The sequence below is a fragment of the Eutrigla gurnardus genome, assembly GCF_963514095.1.
Source record: "Eutrigla gurnardus genome assembly, chromosome: 13".
Lineage (NCBI taxonomy): Eukaryota > Metazoa > Chordata > Actinopteri > Perciformes > Triglidae > Eutrigla > Eutrigla gurnardus.
This window is the reverse complement of record NC_139936.1, coordinates 7,263,315-7,282,265: the sequence shown is the minus strand read 5'-3', so window position 1 is coordinate 7,282,265 and position 18,951 is coordinate 7,263,315. Positions and strand designations below refer to the sequence as shown.

Below are 18,951 nucleotides of genomic sequence, written 5' to 3'. Positions count from 1 at the left end.
TAGATTTTACTGTATGTACCACTGCTATAGACTCGCTATTGCTATGGCTCGAGATCATTCTCTTTCTAGAAGCTACCAGGGTTATCTGTGGTCCTGGTCCTGCAGCTGTCCACCCCCACTGCCTCCATACACTCAAGTCTTTTAAACCCCCCTCCTGCCACAGCAGACATGTGTGCTGGTGAGTTCTCAGCTGTCACTGCCCTAAATAGACATTGTCAGGAGCAGACCACCTTTGAGGGGTTCACTCTTACAGACTTAATTGAACAGAAAATGTGTTTTATTCATAAAGTCTTGGATAATTCAAAGACACTGGAAGGTTAGTTATTGCAACACAAGTAATCATCGTCTATTAATTAACACTTGGTACAAAGTTGATCGTTGGGGTGTTAGTGCGCTTGCAGTGAACCCCTTCGTGTGATGGATGGTCCACTTTGGTTTGGTCCCACCTCATTGAGATCCACTACAAAAATAAATGAGGTGTTGGTGAGGAGGGGTTATCTACCAGAGAGAAAGTTTGTGACAAACAATAGGGACTAGAGGTCCAGACCATCTACGCAGAGCAAGAGACAAAACACCCAATCCTTAAGGTACTGTACAGCTTCCACAGTTCTGTTGTTTATTAATGTGAGTGACATTTCAGGTATGCAGGACATGCTTAGGATAAGCAGGGGAAAGACTGATTAGATGATAGGACATGGTGCCTGTCCATTGGCAAAGTGGCATTTGTTGCAAGGCTCCAACTGGGGTATGAGGCCGTGCCCAAATAAGGCCTGTGGGGAGGCCATTTAAAGTTAGAGATAACATGTGTGTGGCCATTTGCTATGAGAGACTTGGGTCAGCAAGACACTGATTACCAACAATGGTAAGAATAAAAACATTTCTGTACTTTTAAATAATATTGGTATGCGAACAGATGACTTCTGTGTGAAATATGAGTCCGTACAGTTTGCTTCTTAGACCTACACATGCATATACATGTCATACATATTGAACTGCTATTATATTTCTGTTCTAATCTTTATTTTTTTTTACCTTTAAACTGACAAAGAGTGAAACTGTTATCAGGATTAGTTTGAAATTGTGCTTATTATTTGAAATTGCATTTTTGTGTTTAAATCCAGAAATCTGTTGAAAGTCAATGCTGAAATGTATGCGAAGCTTTGGTGGCTTTATCATATTATTATTATTATTATGAGTAAAAATTCTGCATTTCCATTTCATTTACTGATCACACAGACATTGTTGTATAATCAAACGTTACTTGTGGCCTCAATTTTACATGATATTACCTAAGTTAATGGATCTGTAGATTTGATGTCATAACTTATCAACCCTGTTTCTACCAGATGGGAGACCCGATCCAGTTAAAAGATGAGGGGAACAAACACTTCCAGGCAGGAGATACTGACAAGGCTATTGACTGCTACACTACAGCCATTAAGACCTGCAAGGACAAAAAAGTGCTTGCTGTTATTTACAGGAACCGATCTGCATGCTACCTAAAAAAGGTAAGCAGTTTGGTATAGCATGTAGCATAACAAAACTAGATTATATTTACAATGTCTTTGGTAAATCTACATTTGTATTTGGATGTTTCTGTCTTTCTTCAGGAAAACTACACCAATGCAGCATCTGATGCATCTAAAGGTAAAGTAATAATCAAACCAAATAGCATTAATGACACAATAAAACAAATCATTATGAACTGAAACCAAAGGCCACAAGCTCATTATAATGTAACTTTTTCTTCTTCTTATAAAGCGATTGATGTTGATGCAGCAGATATTAAAGCCTTGTACCGGCGCTGCCAAGCCCTGGAAAAGCTAGGAAAACTGGACATGGCTTTCAAAGATGTGCAGAGATGTGCCACCATTGAACCAAAGAATAAGACCTTCCTGGAGACTCTCCGCAGGCTGGGAGCAGAAATCCAGGGCAAGGTCAGCGTTAAAAGAATAATACACCCACAGTTCCATGTTGAAGATCTTCACTCATTCTTTGCATAAATGCATTCAGCGATTCAGCAATGTTACATGTATTCAACAATGAATGAAACATCAGATCTGTTTGGTTCAGATAGCTTTAGTTGTGGCATAAGGAAATCATGAGTTTCATTTTGATTGTCCACAGCTCAAGACAACATTCTCCACCGATTCAAGGGTACAGAACATGTTTGACATTCTCCTTGATGATGAAATGGAAAAGGACAAGAGGGAAAAGGTGGGTACTTTCTGTAATGTGAAATGAAAACTGTAAATGACGAGTTTTAATTGTTTGTAAGCATATTTGTTCTTGTTTGTGACTTTCACTTCCGGTACTTATTCTTTAATGTCTAGGCTGCTAACAACCTGATTGTGCTGTCAAGAGAGGATGCCGGAGCAGAGAGAATCTTCCAGAATAACGGAGTGCCTCTGTTGCTCTCCATGATCGAGACAGGCAAACATGAGATGATCCTGGCTGCCATTCGTACTTTGTCAGGAATGTGCACAGGACACAAAGCTCGGGTGAGCATACTCGGAGAAAAAGAGTCAGACTAAGGCAAAGTGAAAGGGAATATCAAAGAGTTGGAAACGATGCCAACTGTGTTGTCATTCTCAAACAATCAAACTTTAAATCTACAGCCATGTACTCAGTGTTTTATTTCTTTCACTACCCCTGAACAGGCCATGGCCATTATTCACCTGGTGGGCATTGATAAGATGTGCAGCATCATGGCTGTTGACAATGAGGAGATCGCACTGGCCACCTGCAACCTCTTCCAGTGCATCAACGACTCCCTCACTGGTGGCGACAAAAGGGAATATGGGAAAGAAGAGGCCTTGGTTTTGGGTGAGACAGAATATGAATCATCCGCATCTGTAACAAAAAGTCATTTTTTTTATCTTCACCTAAACCCCATAGAATTAAAGACTGTAAAGTATGTAAAATGCTTATTACCTTTCCATCTACAGATGCATCTAAAGACCTGAAAACCATTCTCCTCTCTCTGGTGGAGATGGTTGCAAGTAAGAAGGTGTCTGGCCATGGCAGAGACCAGGCACTGAACCTCCTGAGCATGAATGTACCTCGTAATAACAAGAAAGAGAGAGACAACACCAGAACCCTCTTCACTATTGACCACGGTGAGCCAGGCAGCTGCATCATCTATTTGGTTTGAGCTACAGTCTAGTGCTGCATCCAAGACTTCCTGACAAAGTGTTTTCACCAGATAATATACATGTGTTTTCTTCTCCAGGCCTGAAGAAGATCCTCAAAGTGTGTGGTCAGGTTCCCGAACTGCCAGACCAGCTGCCCCTGACAGAGAACTCACAGCTAATTGCCAGCGTGCTCCTCAACAAGCTCTACGACGACCTCACATGTGACCCAGAGAGAGACAACTTCAGGGATATTTGTGATGAATACATCAAGTGCGTCCATAAAATACAGATTCACCATTTAGCAGTGTTGTAGCCAAAAGTTAGACAACATAACTGGCCCTATAATTCCTTCATTTCCATCCTTGTCTTGCCTTCCTTTTCCGCAGATCCAAAATTGACCCTAATGACATGGACAAGACCATCCACGCTATTAACACCATCTCAGGGCTGCTTCAGGGTCCTTTTGACGTAGGTAACGCCCTGGTTGGACGGCAAGGCATAATGGAGATGATGGTGGCACTGTGTGGCTCCGAACGTGAGGTAGACCAGATGGTTGCTGTGGAGGCACTGATTCATTCCTCCTCAAAGATGAGCCGCGCCTCCTTTATCATCACCAACGGCGTGTCACTGCTCAAGGACATTTACAAGAAGACCAACAATGAGAAGATTAAAATACGTGCGCTGGTGGTGAGTCTCCCAAAAAACAAGGAACAGAAACAGTGGAATAGAGTAGAACTATATCATTCATTTTTTTGTTGTTGCCATAATGAAGAATACAAGACAGTGAACATAAAGTGAAAACATTGTAAGCAGTTACTGTTGCACTTAGCTCTGAAGTCATGTTGTTCACTTTGATACATAGGACTTTAATTTGACTATACAAGATAATACAAATTTTAAGTTTTGGTATATATGCTAATATCCACGTTCTCTTCAGGGTCTCTGCAAACTGGGTTCAGCTGGAGGTGATGATTATGGTTTAAGGCAGTTTGCTGAGGGCTCCACAGAGAAGCTGGCCAAGCAGTGCAGAAAGTGAGTATATAGAGTAAAGTGACTGCTAGAAACTAGCAGGTTATTCACAATGACAGCTAGAAATGCTGGACGGTGTAAAGAATCTGTGATTAAATTTACACTAGCATCAGTATTTTTAAATATTGTACTAAAAAATAACTTAATTACCTAGTCGTGATGCAAAATAGATATAATTCCTTACAATATGTATACAGTACCAGAATGTCACAGTACCTTGCAATATCTTTCCCATCATCACTTTCCATTTTTACCCCTCTAGGTGGCTCTGTAATCCAAAGATTGATACCAAAACAAGGAAGTGGGCTATTGAGGGTCTAGCTTATCTGACTAATGACGCTGACGTGAAAGATGACTTTGTTGAGGACGAGGCTGCCCTGAAAGCCATGTTTGAACTGGCTAAGGTATGGCAATAACAGACAGGAGGAAACATAGTGTGCATCTGATTGTATATTAGAAGTAACCTCTCTCATTTGTCTGTGTTTTTAGTCGAAGGATAAGACGATCATATATGCAGTAACTTGCACCTTGGTAAACTGCACCAACTGCTATGAAAAGAAGGACATCATGCCTGAACTGGTTCAACTAGCCAAGTTCTCAAAGCAGCATGTGCCTGAGCAACACCCCAAGGTAAAAGAGAAAGAAAATGAAACTAAATCATTCACTTCATTAGAGATCACAGTTTATAAATTGACACATGCAGAGCAGAGTAATGTTACTCAAGTGGTTACACATACACATTTTGTATATTTTCTTTTCTCAGGACAAGAAGGACTTCATTGAAAAGAGAGTGAAAAGGCTCCTGAAGGCTGGAATCATTTCAGCTCTTGCTGTCATGGTCAAAGCAGACAGCTCAATCCTGACCGACCAGACCAAAGAGATGCTGTCAAGGTGGGTGTGGAAACAGTTTGATGTGTCATAAAACTTCCCCCAAAACACATATGATCGTCACATGTAATCATATCATGACTGCTGCCCTCTAAGCTCTTGTCAAATTATTTTGTCTTCCTCCTTAAATTGCAACATTGCTTAGAAATATATGATTGTTAAACCTATGTTCTATGTTTTATCCTCAGAGTTTTCTTGGCTTTGTCAATGGATCCCAAAGATCGTGGTATTATTGTAGCCCAAGGTGGAGGAAAGGTGAGTGAAAGGTTTGGAAACCAACGTATAAGTGAATCTATGACACAAAGTCACAGTAGAAGTAATTCCCCAAATTCCCCAGAAACTGGACACGCCTTTATTGCAAAATATGCCCACTGTTGTTCACATCTGGCTCTGCCCTCAGGCTTTAATACCACTTGCTCTGGAAGGGACAGATGCTGGGAAGACGAAGGCCAGCCACGCCCTTGCCAAGATTGCAGCTATTTCCAACCCAGAAATTGCCTTCCCTGGTGAGAGGGTAAGACATGAAGCAGTGATGGTTTTGTTTACGTCTATGGCAATCCCCTTTAATGTGTAATGGGAATGGAATGGTAACACATTAATCTCCCCTTGTCTCCCGACATTGCCTACCTTTGTTCATGTTTCTTTGTCCCTCTATGCTGGGAGATGATGGACAAGACATTTAGCATTTCTGATTGTCTTATTCAATTCAATTCAATTTTATTTATAGTGTCAAATCACAACAGAAGTCATCTCAGGACACTTAACACATTGGGCAGGACTAGAATACGCTCAAAATTTCAAGAGTCAACACAATTTCAAATTACCAACATCACCCAGGGGCAAGCGTTACAGCGACAGTGGCGAGAAAAAACTGCCTTAATAGGCTTTTAGGCAGAAATCTCGTGCAGCCCAGGCCCTTGGGTTACAATGTGGTGTTTCCAGCATCAGGCCAGTTAGCAGTCTGCATCGGTCTGCTGGACCAGAAAGCATAGCCAGACTCCCGGGAGTGATCCCGGGAGTAGTCAAGTTAGTGACAGTAGAGACGCCGATTTTAGTCAATTACTTTAATTAAAAATACAGGCGGTAAGAGGCAAACAAGACCACAACATCGGTGCAGTCCGGATCAGGTTCCACCACGGTCCAGGGAGACCTGCTAGGCAAGAGAGCACAGGGACTCCGTGGAACATACACAGAGAGAGAGAGAGAGAGAGAGAGAGAGAGAGAGAGAGAGAGAGAGAGAGAGAGAGAGAGAGGCTCAGTGTGTCACTATAATCCCCCAGTAGTCTAGGCCTAAAGCAGCTTAACCAAGAGCTGGCTCAGGGCAAACCTGAGCCAGCCCTAGCTATAAGCGGTGTCAAAGAGAAAGGTTTTAAGCCTACTCTCACGATTCAGAACCGGAAGACGGTTCCACAGAAGAGGAGCTTGATGGCTGAAAGCTCTGGCCCCTGTTCTAATTTTGGAGACTTTAGGAACTACAAGTAACCCTTTATTCTGAGAGCGTAGTGCTCTAGAAGGACAGTAGGGTTTAATGAGCTCTTTAAGATATGATGGTGCCTGACCATTAAGAGCCTTGTAAGTGAGGAGAAGGATTTTAAATTCTATTCTGGATTTTACTGGCAGCCAGTGCAGAGAAGCTAATACAGGAGAAATGTGATCCCTTCTTCTAGTTTTAGTCAGAACACGAGCTGCAGCATTTTGGACCAGCTGGAGAGATTTAAGAGATTTATTAGAGCAGCCTGATAATAAAGAATTACAATAGTTCAGCCTTGAGGTAACAAATGCATGGACGAGTTTTTCTGCATCTTTTTGAGACGGCATTGGCCTAATTTTAGTAATGTTACGCAGGTGAAAGTAGGCTGTCCTCGTGGTTTGTTTAATATGCGAGTCAAAGGACAGGTCCTGATCAAAGATAACTCCAAGGTTTCTTACAGTAATATTTAAGGCGATGGCAATCCCATCAATAGTCGCTATATCTTTAGACAGCGAGCTTCGGGGGAGTTTAGGCCCAAGTACAATAACTTCCGTTTTATCGGAGTTTAACATCAGGAAATTAGCTGATTAGGTTTCTTCAGGCTTGATCGATAGATATAACTGAGTATCATCAGCATAACAATGGAAGTTTATAGAGTGTCCTCTAATAATGTAGCCTAAAGGAATATATAAGTTGAAAAGAATTGGTCCGAGCACAGAACCTTGAGGAACACCGTATTTAACTTCAGTGTGCCTGGAGGATTTTTCATTGACATGCACAAACTGAGATCGATTGGATAAATAGGACTTAAACCAGCTTAATGCGTTTCCTTTGATGCCAATTAATTTTTCCAGTCTATATATTAGAATCTCATGGTTAATGGTGTCAAATGCAGCACTAAGATCTAGCAGAACAAGTACAGAAACCAGTCCTTTGTCAGAAGCAATAAGAAGGTCATTTGTAATTTTTACCAGAGCTGTCTCTGTGCTATGATGTACTCCTGACTGGAAGTCCTCAAGTAGACTGTTATTGTTGAGAAAGTCACACAGTTGATTGGCGACTACTTTCTCAAGGATCTTAGAGAGAAAAGGAAGATTTGATATTGGTCTGTAGTTTGATAAAACCCCTGGATCTAGAGTAGGCTTCTTAATAACAGGTTTAATTACAGCTGCTTTAAATTACTGTGGCACATAGCCTGTTAATAAAGACACATTGATCATATCTAATAGCGACGCGCTAACTAAGGGTAAGACTTCTTTCAGTAGCCTGGTTGGTATCGGGTCTAGGAGACAGGTTGAAGGTTTAGAAGAAGAGATCATTGACGTTAGTTGGTTCAGGTTGATTGGAGAAAAGCAGTCTAAATATATATCAGGTCTTAATGCTAGTTCTAAAACTCCTGCTACGGATTGCTAGAATTTTATCATTAAAAAAGTTCATAAAGTCGTTACTACTAAGATCTCTAGGAATGCATGGCTCAGTAGAGCTGTGACTCTTTGTCAGCCTGGCTACAGTACTGAAAAGAAATCTAGGGTTGTTTTTATTTTCCTCTATTAAAGATGAGTAGAAGGCTGCTCTGGCATTACAGAGAGCCTTCTTATACGTTTTAAGACAGTCCTGCCAAACTAGGCGGGATTCTTCTAGTTTGGTGGAGCGCCAGATGGTTTCAAGTTTACGCAGTTTTTTTGTTTTAATTTTCAATTTTGTGAGTTATACCAGGGAGCTAACTTCCTATGCTTTATAGTTTTCTGTTTTAGCGGAGCAACAGAGTCGAGAGTCGTTAGCAGTAGGCTTCCAGATTCATCTATAAGAGAGTCGATCTGGGAGGGACTAAGATTAACATAAAAGTCCTCCGTTTCATTAAGACATGGAAGTGAACTCAAGACTGGCGGAATTACTTCCTTAAACTTAGCTACTGCTCTATCCGATAGACACCGAGAGTATTAGTTTTTTCCTAGAGGAGTGAAGTCCAGCAACAATAATTCAAAGGTTATCAAGTAATGGTCAGATAAAGAAGAATTTTGAGGAAAGATTATTAAGTTTTCGATTTCAACACCATAAGATAAGACGAGGTCGAGAGTGTGGCTATGACAGTGAGTTGGTTTCTGTACACTCTGACTGAAGCCAATAGAATCTATTAAGGAAGTAAATGCTACACTAAGGCTGTCATTTACAAAGTCCACATGGACATTAAAATCCCCCACAATGATTACTTTAACTGATTTAAGGACTAAACTTGATAGCAACTCAGAGAATTCAGATAGGAATTCAGAGTATGGACCAGGAGCACGATACACAATAACAAACAGAATTGGCTGCATTGTTTTCCAGTTTGGGTGCGAAAGGCTGAGAATCAGACTCTCAAATGAGTTATAGTTTAGTTTTGGCTTAGGATTGATTGACAGGCTTGAATCAAAAATGGCTGCAACTCCTCCTCCACGTCTGCTGCCTCGTCTGCTGCCTCGAGATATATGAGTATTAATATGGCTGGGAGGACTAGCTTCGTTTAAGCAAACATAGTCTTCATCACGCAGCCAGGTTTCAGTCAGGCAGAATAAATCAATATGATTATCTGATATTAAGTCGTTGACTAATAGTGCTTTGGATGAGAGAGATCTAATGTTTAAGAGTCCACATGTAATTCTCTTATTTTGTTTTACTACATCAGAAGTGCTAATTTTTATTAGGTTTTCATGTGAAAACTCTCTTCTGTTTGACCTGATTAATTTGGTTGGTCGGGGGACAGACACCGTTCTTATGTGGTTTTGGTTTTGGGTGGGTGACTGCTCTAAAGGAGGCGCAGAGAGGTGTGTAAGACTGCAACTCTGCTACAGTATGTGGTTTATATTATCACGTTATGACTCACTTTCAGAATTCAGTATGTTTCTGAATTAAATATGTATTTCCGCTTTTGTGTTTGCCATACAAGTTCAACAAATATTTTAATATAAATACTTTAGAATTAAAAATTGTTCTAAATTAAAATCTCTGTTGTTCTTGTTTCACAGGTGTATGAGGTTGTGCGACCTTTAGTTAGCCTCCTTCACACAGACAAAGATGGAATACAGAACTTTGAAGCTCTGAGAAGCCTCACCAACTTGGCTGGCTACAGTGAAAAACTAAGGTAACATATCTCACCATCACGTGATATCATGGTCACTGTGATACCTAATAGCTTGCTTCCTACAGGTGACATTGCTGCGTGCAGATTTCGCTTTTATTGTTTCTAACCTTTGACTGTTTTGCAGATCAAAGATAATGAAAGAGAACGCACTGCCAGATATTGAGAACTACATGTTTGAGGAACATGACCAGATCAGACAGGCTGCCACTGAATGCATGTGCAACCTTGTTTCATGCAAAGAGGTGAGAATAGCCAAGCAGCTAAAAAAAAACCCATGTGGGTGTGGGTGCATTGACAATGTCTACTCTTTTTGTCTTAGGTCCAAGATCGTTATTTGGAAGATGGCAATGATAAGCTAAAGCTGCTGGTACTGCTATGTGGTGAGGACGATGACACGCTTCAGATAGCGGCAGCAGGAGCTCTCGCCATGCTCACTGCTGCTCAGAAGAAGTTCTGCCACAAAATCACCCTGGTGGTATGTAGAACCGCATTCAGTAGTGCTTTTATTGCGGAGTGTGAATTGTAGTGTCACATCAGCGTGTTTTGAAAGCCACACGATGACAAAACTAATATCTGAAACAGGCCCATCACACAGCTGCGATTGTACTGCAATATTTTAGTATTGCACATGGCACACAAGGTGACATGTGAGAGACACAATAGGAACAATGAATAGTCAAAATGGAAGCAGCAGAGGTTATATATATATATATATATATATATATATATATATATATATATATATATGTATATATATATCCTTTTTTCACAACAACCTGGGATTTCAGAATATTCATGCTGTGGTGGTGTCATATGAATATAGAAAAAGTCATATGACCAGATATAGAAAGGAAAATAAAAAACAGAACATTTATCCATCCATCCATCCATTGTCTACCGCTTATCCTGTATTCAGGGTCACGGGGGGGCTGGAGCCAATCCCAGCTGTCATTGGGCGAAGGCAGGGTACACCCTGGACAGGACGCCAGTCTATCACAGGGCCACAGAACATTTATTTCACACATATTTATGGAAACACACAGAAACTTATGAAGCAGGCACAGACAATTCTACCACATTATTGTGATTATAATACTTAACATCAAGTGGGTTGGGTGGGTTGTGGTGGCTGTTGGATTATTGGGTGGGTTGCAACCCACCCATCCCCCCCATAAATTACACCTATGCATCCCAGTAACAGTTATAATGTGTAATTTTCAAGGCCAAGCTGAGCGAATGCTTGGTATTACATCATCAGTGAATATTTTCCTACAAAGCTTCTCAAGAGCCACTGACCGTTTTTAAAGGTCAATGGATACTCATGAATTCCACTGAAAGTGGAAATGTTAAAAAATATCCAAACCACAAGGTTTGCAAAGCAGCTTGTGTGTCTTTTCATTCATCACACATTGTATCAATATGACTGACTGATCTCTCCCAACAGACCACCCAGTGGCTTGAGATCCTGCAGAGGTTGTGTCTCCATAACAACCCTAATGTACAGCATCGTGGCATTGTGGTCGTCTACAACATGCTCAACTCGGACAACAGTGAGCTACCCAAGAAGCTGATGGAGAGTGAGCTGCTGGAAATCCTCTCAGTGATTGGCAAGGCAAAGGACAATCCCAAGAGGCAGGAGGTCATCGATGTAGCACGCACATGCCTGGTCAAAGCTATGGATCTTGGTCTCATCAAACCGTTCACCAGCCCTTCTTAAAATGCTGGCACCAAGACAAACAACAACAATGAACAACCTTCATTATTTCCTTTTAAATAAAGACATTTTTCTAAATGTTTTTTTTTCCCACATCAAAGATATGAAAGGATTCTCCAACCTGGCTCCAAATTTCTAAAGATTGCACATATACCATCAGGATGCATCTCTTCTTTGTTTGAGAAAAATAAATGTATTTTTTTCCATTTGTGCTGAGCTGTCACTGTGAATGAATGTTTAAACACTGACCAGTTTACATGTGTTTGTTCCCCTTTTTGACATTTGTGTGGTCAGATGACAACATATGTATCTATATACAATAGAGTACATGTAATGTTACCCAGTGATTCCAATACCAAACCATGTTGCTACACTGGAAATAAAAGTAAAACAACTAAAATCCAGTATGAAATCCAGTGTTGACACACTGAGACAAACATTGTGACATGTTTGTTTAAAATACATTTCACACTTGCAGAAGTGAAATATTTATAACATTAAGTATGTTTTAATAATACATTTCACTTACATGGACAAGTTTTAAAAGTGATAAAAAGACAACTCCTTGTAAAATAATTCAATATAATGCACAGATAGCCAACTTTAAGTGAAGAGGTCTGTAACTCAAAAGTAAATGCTGGGATGCCTCATTAAACATTGACTGATGTTATGAGAAGCCATGGCACTGAGAAGAATTTCGCATTCATGTTCTGAAGAAAAACGTCTGTCTGTATTTACTGGCAGTCTTCCTCACGTTTCCTGTATATCACATTTTTACACCACAAGAGTTTCTATACCTTCCCAGAAGTCATTCTATGTTAAACCAGAATTATCTTGATGGTGCTAAAAGGCAACCCTGGAAAATTGTTTATAAATCTAATATTAACTTTGGTGTAGGCTTTATTCACGTGACATGACTCTTATAGAAAAGCCTGTGCGGTCACGATTGTGGATCATCCTGAAAGCATGTTTATTCTTCAGCGACCGCCCCCATCAGAACCCCGTTGATCAAAATCAATACCAGAGTTATACAAGTGATACTCCACTGGCCAAATAGGACACGGGCTAACCTCTTATTAGCACTAGATTGCAGTACTTGTTGTTTTATTTCAAAGAAATGCTTTTTATAGAAAATTCGTTTTGTTTCAAAAGCGTTAATGTAGGTTAATGTAGGCTACCGTAACGTTTCCATACCAAAATATATCACTTAATAAATAAATAAAAGTAAAAAAAACAACTTAAGAAGCTCTAACTACTCGGTATGCTGTAAATAAAACATTGATAATAATAATACGTTGTGCTACATGACACCTACTTAGTAGGCTACGGTGTTTTACTCGTATAAGAAAGTTAGCTTTCTGTTATAAAAACAAACAAAGTAACAGCAAACGGCCAAATCTGCATAGCAACAGCGGATCGCGCGCGACTTTCGTGGGCGCGGCTTCCGCGGCCGGTGTGAACGAGTGTGTGTGAGAAAGTGAGAAAGTAAGCGGAGGCAGCTTTACGGAGAGAGGTGTGACGGATCGGTCTTTCTAGCGTGGATCTGTCGCTGTTCAGGTACGTCAAATGAAAATGTAGCCTGCCATGCATCTTTATAAATGAAGTTTGATTTGATTTGATTCTATGTCATGTTATTGGAAAAACGTCTCATAACCTGTGCACTTCACGACTTAATGATGACAGGACTGACAGCCGATTTAAGTGAACACTTGACAGTTAGCACTCCGGGGAGAGGAGGCTGCGTTTAAATTAGAGCTTTAATTACAGCTGCCAGTTTATTAGGTATCAGAAACAGTACATAAATGCAGTCCAACAGGTTAGAGAGGTGTTTATCTGTTGTGTTTTATTATCTTTTTAATGGCAGTTGTTATTGTCTAGTACATTCCAATGAATGTAGGCTAAAGAACAGAAACTCTTTTTGATCGGTATGATTAATGAACTGCCAGCTGTGTGTATTTCCACAAGAAGTGCAAACATAGATCTGTGGTTACTGTCACCACTGTAACCGTACTGTAACCAGCTCTTATCTACAATAATTGATGAATGCAGCTCTTCGGCTTAGTGAGTCATCATCCGTGTGGAAAGAAAATAGAAGAAGTGGGGGGTTATATGAAAAAAGACAAGTGAAGAGGGAAGAGCTAAAGGTCTGCTGAGTATGAACATATCAGTGAAAGAAGCAGGGTCGTGGTTTGTGAACCACAAAGCAACACTGTTACATGAATGGTTTATGAAAGTTTATAACAATTTATCAAATGCAAACAAGTGTCAACCATTAGAGAGCCTTTAGTTTTTTTTTTTTTTTTTGTCTTGACAGAGATGCCCATCTTTTTGCTGCTGTTTGCTTTTGGACTCACTCAGTCATTTCCAGTCACAGCAAGTAAAATAAGTTTTCTCTTGTTTACATCACTCATGATTAAAAAGTCAAAGTTTATGTGAGATGTTTCACAGATATACTGTATTGTGTTACAGGTGAACACAGATCTGCTCAGCTGTTTTACTGCAATATTTCAGGATGTGCAGATAATGTAACTCACGTATTTTGCAACGACAAGCAGATGTTGTCAGTCATTCCCATCGCACATTGTACCGGCCCTCCACCACCCAATACTGTCTGCCAGCATGACGGAAGGGCATTCGTCTCCATCGATGCAAATGGTGAATGTGAATTTGAGGGGAAAGACGGTTATATCACAACCGAGAAATTGACAGGTATTTACATTATCTTTCTAAATCTCTATTATTTTTTTCTTGCAATCAATCCCACCGTCACTGTGATTGAGAAGGAACTACTGCGTTATGTAGTTTATGTAATGGTAAATACAGCAGACAACCCCTGTTTCACTTGATTGAGAGTGATCAAACTTGTCATTGTGCCAGCTTACCATTTGCTGCCGTTGTTGCATGCCTATGCATGTCAAGGATTATCACTCCAGCGGGGGGTGCTGTGTGTTAACAGTTTTGTGTTGGAAGGAAATTCCCTCACTGCCACTACACCCCACCCACAAACTCACGTGTTGAATCCCTCTATTGTCCCTTTTTGTTGAGTAACTGATGCAATCTTTGCAAAAAGCAACACAAAATACCCTATCATGCCAAATTAGATTGTGGATTTGTATGGATTCTGATTTAAATGTCTTTTATTCAATGTATACTGATCCACTCAACTGTTCATACGGATGATCATTTTGAATTTAACACCCAGTCATGCAATGCATAAAATAATGTATCCAACATGTAGCCTATACACAATGCTATTCTTTCTAATAAGACTTAATAACACCTTTTTTTCTCTCAACTAGACCACGGTATTTGGGCTTCTCAAGGTAAGTTTTTTCCTGCAGATACACACTTTACATCATGGTGCTCACTATTGTGATTGACGATTGACTGGAGTTTTTACTCTTTCCTCTAGCTACCAAATCACCACGAGTCCCCACAGTCGACCATGCGAGGCATAGATATATCGTTGCTGGAATTTGTTGTAAGTTCTAAACACCATGTAATGTTATTATTGTTGTACTCATCTATCTATCTATCTATCTATCTATCTATCTATCTATCTATCTATCTATCTATCTATCTATCTATCTATCTATCTATCTATCTATCTATCTATCTATCTAAATATCCATCTCTTGATTCCACAGGTTGTTTCGTACTACTAACAGGAATACTCATGGGTCTTCATGTCTGTGAAAACCAGCGAAACAGAGTGCTGAATCAACAGCCAGCAAGGTAATTAAAATTGGTAATTGAAAAAACATATACTATTGTTATTCACAACATTCCTTTAGTGATATGTTTAACTGTTGTGATATCATGTTACCAACATGTCATCATGTTTACTGTAATATGGATTTTTCTCAGTGATTCTGGTTTGGCTGAACCTCTAAGAGAGATGCAAAGTCCTGGAGAAACCAGTGAGAGGTGATTACCATTAAATAGGCAGCATATATAACACATCATTTGTGCAAATGTAGATTTAATTACACTATTTTGTGACTTTTTACATCTTCAGTGTTGCTCGTGGTGGTGGTCCTGAATTGGATGATGACAGCTCTCCTTCCCAATGTCACAATGGAGCTTAAATTCCTGTAGCATCATATCTCTTTTTTCATTTTTTTAAATAAAAAAAAGTAAATAAAGTTTTACAATGCCTCAGTGGATTTTTGTGGTAAAATGTCACTGTGACCTCACAAAAACAACGTTTACTATACAACTCAAGAATTCAAATGCTAATTCTGGCAGTTTTCACGTCTTCATGTCTAATGGGATAAAATTACAACATTTTGAACAGACATGGGTGTAAATTGCAACATGACTGGTTGGCAGAAGGAAACTACTTTAAAGGAGTCATCACCTGGTTTTATACGTATCCAGCCCCCCTTGGATCGCTTTGGATCAATTCGTAAAACTTATTAGAAAAAAAAAAAAAAAAATTAATCAAACATTGAGCTTGTTCTGACCCTTTTTCGTACCGCGATTTTATCACGCGAGATTACGCGCGAGGTTTTGACTGGTCCGGATGTGCATTGTATAATATGTAATGAGGCGCGCGTTGATTCGCCGCAGGAAGGACAGAGCCGGGGGGGCTTGCCTGCATGAGGACTCCAAAACATAATGGCGGCGCTTCGGCGATTTCAGGTAGCGGACGGGAGGGGGGGTTGGGTGGTGAAAGAGGGGTGGGCTTATGCAAGTAGCCGCCACGGTGACGTCACCGAAGGCGCAGAATCAAAATCTCGTGCTTTAGGAATGCACACCCTTGTGTGCTATTCCTGTTCGGAAAAAGAGCAGAAGCGAAAAAACGGCGCCACTTTCAAACTCCAGCCTTTCAGGCAAGTTTCAACTGAGGTCAAACACAGATATGCATGTTTTAACAAGAGAAATTGCGATTTCCAGGTGATGACTCCTTTAAGGTGGTAATTCTTGTTTTTGTTATTTTATTACAGTTTTTCTCAGTCGCTTTGGTGCTTTTCTCACATCACTATTAACATCTTCACAGCAGTTAGTGCATTTCTCAAAACAATTAGTGCAAACTGCAAAACCTAGTGGATAACCTGCAAAAGCACGTCACTTGCTCAAAATGGATAGTCCATTCCTCAAAAGCATGTATTTGTATATGTCAATGAAACATGCCAGTGTCATCAAAATGAAAGTTTTGAAACCATCAACCACCATGAACAAGATAGTCAAATGGTTTTGTCATGTTTTCATTATGACAGTGTATTCTCTCAGTGTTTTCCAATGGAAAAAAAGGTCAGAACTCGGTGACACAACCTGAAAAAGCAGCACTATACACTACTTGTACAGCCATTTGAAAACTACAGTAAAGTTACACATTGCTGTAGTTAGGGGAGTAAGTGAGTACAAGACATTTTTACTGTATATGCTCTTTGCAATTCTACAGCACTGTGCAAAAGAAAAATACACTACAGTCACTTATTTAGAACAAACACAAGAAACACCCTTTTGGTAGAGCTGTACACAAATGTGAACAATATAACAGTACATTGTAACTGAACACAGGTAAATCATGCTGGTACATCCAGACGTTCCTGTCTGTCTGGCAACATATTTTCATCTACATCACAACGGATATCATCCCTTGCAATGCAACGAGGAAAGTATCTCCTGGAGTGAGTGAAAGCTGAAGTTCACCTGAGAGCAATTGTTCAATTTAGGAGACATTTCAAGGAAAAAATTATAAAGAAAGGTATAAAATTTGCTTGACAGAATTTGATATAGTTCAACAATTTTGTATGTAATGACTCAAGCAATGAAATGAAGATTATTAGTTTTATTGGGAACGACTATTCAGCATCCATAAGTATAGTTCATTTTGACTGACATGACATAGGCAAATGATAATGTTATAAAACAGCAGAGAACTGTATGAAAGCAACTGATACGTGTCCAAAAGTATTTGCAATTTGTTCAGAGGAAGGACACATTGCTACTATGATGTGCACAAATGACTAAATGTTGTGGAGGTTGAACTAATAGTTATGAGAATTTTCATTCTGATCTGAGAAAAGCACCAAAGCGACTGAGAAAAACTGTAACTGTTGTGATATCATGTTACCAACATGTCATCATGTTTGATATGAATTTTTTTCTCAGTGATTCTGGTTTGGCTGAACCTCCAAGAGAGATGCAAAGTCCTGGAGAAACCAGTGAGAGGTGATTACCATTAAATAGGCAGTATATATAACACATCATTGGTGCAAATGTAGATTTCATTACACTATTTTGTGACTTTTTACATCTTCAGTGTTGCTCGTGGTGGTGGTCCTGAATTGGATGATGACAGCTCTCCTTCCCAATGTCACAATGGAGCTTAAATTCCTGTAGCATCATATCTCTTTTTTCATTTTTTTAAAAATAAAGTTTAAAAGTTTTACAATGCCTCAGTGGATTTTTGTGGTCAAATGTCACTGTGACCTTACAAAAAACAACATTTACTATACAACTCAAGAATTCAAATGCTAATTATGGCAGTTTCACACAAATGTCTAATGGGATAAAATTACAACATTTTGAACAGACATGGGTGTAAATTGCAACATGACTGGTTGGCAGAAGGAAACAACTTTAAGGTGGTAATTCTTGTTTTTGTTATTTTATTAAATAAGTATGAAACAGTCTACCTTTTATTTTATTGTTATGCAAGCCTCCACCACAAGTTACGGAATATTATTATATCCCAGTCAGTATCACTGCACTGACAATTCGGGAGACAGAACAGATATGTTATATTAATATTATCTTTAGGTGATGAAATAAAAATAAATAAGTATTATTGCTGTCAAACTGAAGACTCCTGTTCAGGCCTGCAGAGGGAGCACGTTGTAGTGCTTGTATCTAGTGGTGCACTGAATGGCATGGTTGTGTGGAGAGGCGCAGGGTTTCTTGCTACTCAGTGGAGAAGTGAGTCTTCAGTTGCGCAGACAGCTTGTGGTTGAAACATAGCGTACGCTGCGTATATATTTTTCTATTAACCGCATTGTATTCTCTATTGGGGATCGTGTGCTCGAGGAAAGGGCTTTCTGTTGAGGACTGCAGCAGCCACTCAGGAAAATATCATTTTTACACGACTACGCAGAAGATTGGTTGGTAAGGTTTCTATATGAGTGTGTATCTAGTTAAGATATGAGTTTCACTATACTGACAGAAGATTTACCTTGCGTAGTCTACGTTATGTTTCGTGTTTCAAAGTGTCCAGGTGTACATGGAACATAATTCTCAGGTGTTGCGACAAGAGAAACACTGCAGGTGCGCTTAAAACGTTTCTGGTCCGATATCAAAAGTGTTATTCTCTGAAAGCAACGCATCGGACTTTACCATATGGGCTGCTTTTATCTAACGAGCCTCTCTCCCCAACCAGAATGTGCTTTTATTGTGGGCTAGAGGTGAAAATATAAATAAGGTTGTTTTTAAATGAAAGGGTGTAATTAAAGGCGTATAAATGTGCTGGTTGGTGCTGTCACATTTTAATTTCCAACCTTAAACTCTACACATTACATTCTCCTTGCTGTTATTGTTGTGGTAAAGCGTGTATCACAACTAGTGTTTCTTTTATCAACATTTACTTTTT

The 18,951-nt window shown here is 39.7% G+C and overlaps 3 protein-coding genes across 5 annotated transcripts in view; all 3 read left to right on the top strand.

Moving 5' to 3' along the window:
- The first annotated feature begins 479 nt into the window (after window positions 1–479).
- unc45b (unc-45 myosin chaperone B) lies at window positions 480–11,496 on the top strand. 2 transcript variants are annotated; one of them, XM_084024985.1, is made up of 20 exons: window positions 480–587; window positions 1,347–1,508; window positions 1,611–1,647; window positions 1,762–1,937; window positions 2,128–2,217; window positions 2,334–2,501; window positions 2,661–2,826; window positions 2,949–3,119; window positions 3,233–3,404; window positions 3,521–3,821; window positions 4,072–4,166; window positions 4,426–4,567; window positions 4,653–4,793; window positions 4,927–5,054; window positions 5,240–5,306; window positions 5,452–5,565; window positions 9,528–9,643; window positions 9,768–9,885; window positions 9,963–10,118; window positions 11,088–11,496. In XM_084024985.1, the coding sequence occupies exons 2-20, from the start codon at window positions 1,347–1,349 to the stop codon at window positions 11,358–11,360; spliced, it is 2,793 nt and encodes a 930-aa protein (XP_083881111.1). In that variant the 5' UTR covers window positions 480–587; the 3' UTR covers window positions 11,361–11,496. The 2 variants fall into 2 exon arrangements, with proteins under 2 accessions (XP_083881111.1, XP_083881110.1); XM_084024984.1 differs by lacking the exon at window positions 480–587 and adding an exon at window positions 725–862.
- A 1,344-nt stretch (window positions 11,497–12,840) lies between these two features.
- LOC311022973 (uncharacterized protein) lies at window positions 12,841–15,508 on the top strand. Its single transcript, XM_084024605.1, has 8 exons — window positions 12,841–12,914; window positions 13,672–13,734; window positions 13,827–14,066; window positions 14,657–14,680; window positions 14,770–14,838; window positions 15,005–15,092; window positions 15,225–15,284; window positions 15,376–15,508. Exons 2-8 carry the CDS (start codon window positions 13,674–13,676, stop codon window positions 15,443–15,445), a joined length of 612 nt encoding a protein of 203 aa, XP_083880731.1. The 5' UTR covers window positions 12,841–12,914; window positions 13,672–13,673; the 3' UTR covers window positions 15,446–15,508.
- Window positions 15,509–18,292: 2,784 nt separating this feature from the next.
- The window catches only part of pip5k1bb (phosphatidylinositol-4-phosphate 5-kinase, type I, beta b), a 28,309-nt gene continuing 27,650 nt past the window's right edge, over window positions 18,293–18,951 (top strand). Inside the window, exon 1 of one of the 2 annotated variants that reach the window (XM_084024989.1) lies at window positions 18,293–18,470. The gene's annotated coding sequence lies outside the window, so the exon portion shown is untranslated. Of the gene's footprint in view, window positions 18,476–18,951 lie in introns of both variants that reach the window. The other variant, XM_084024987.1, reaches the window with a different exon arrangement.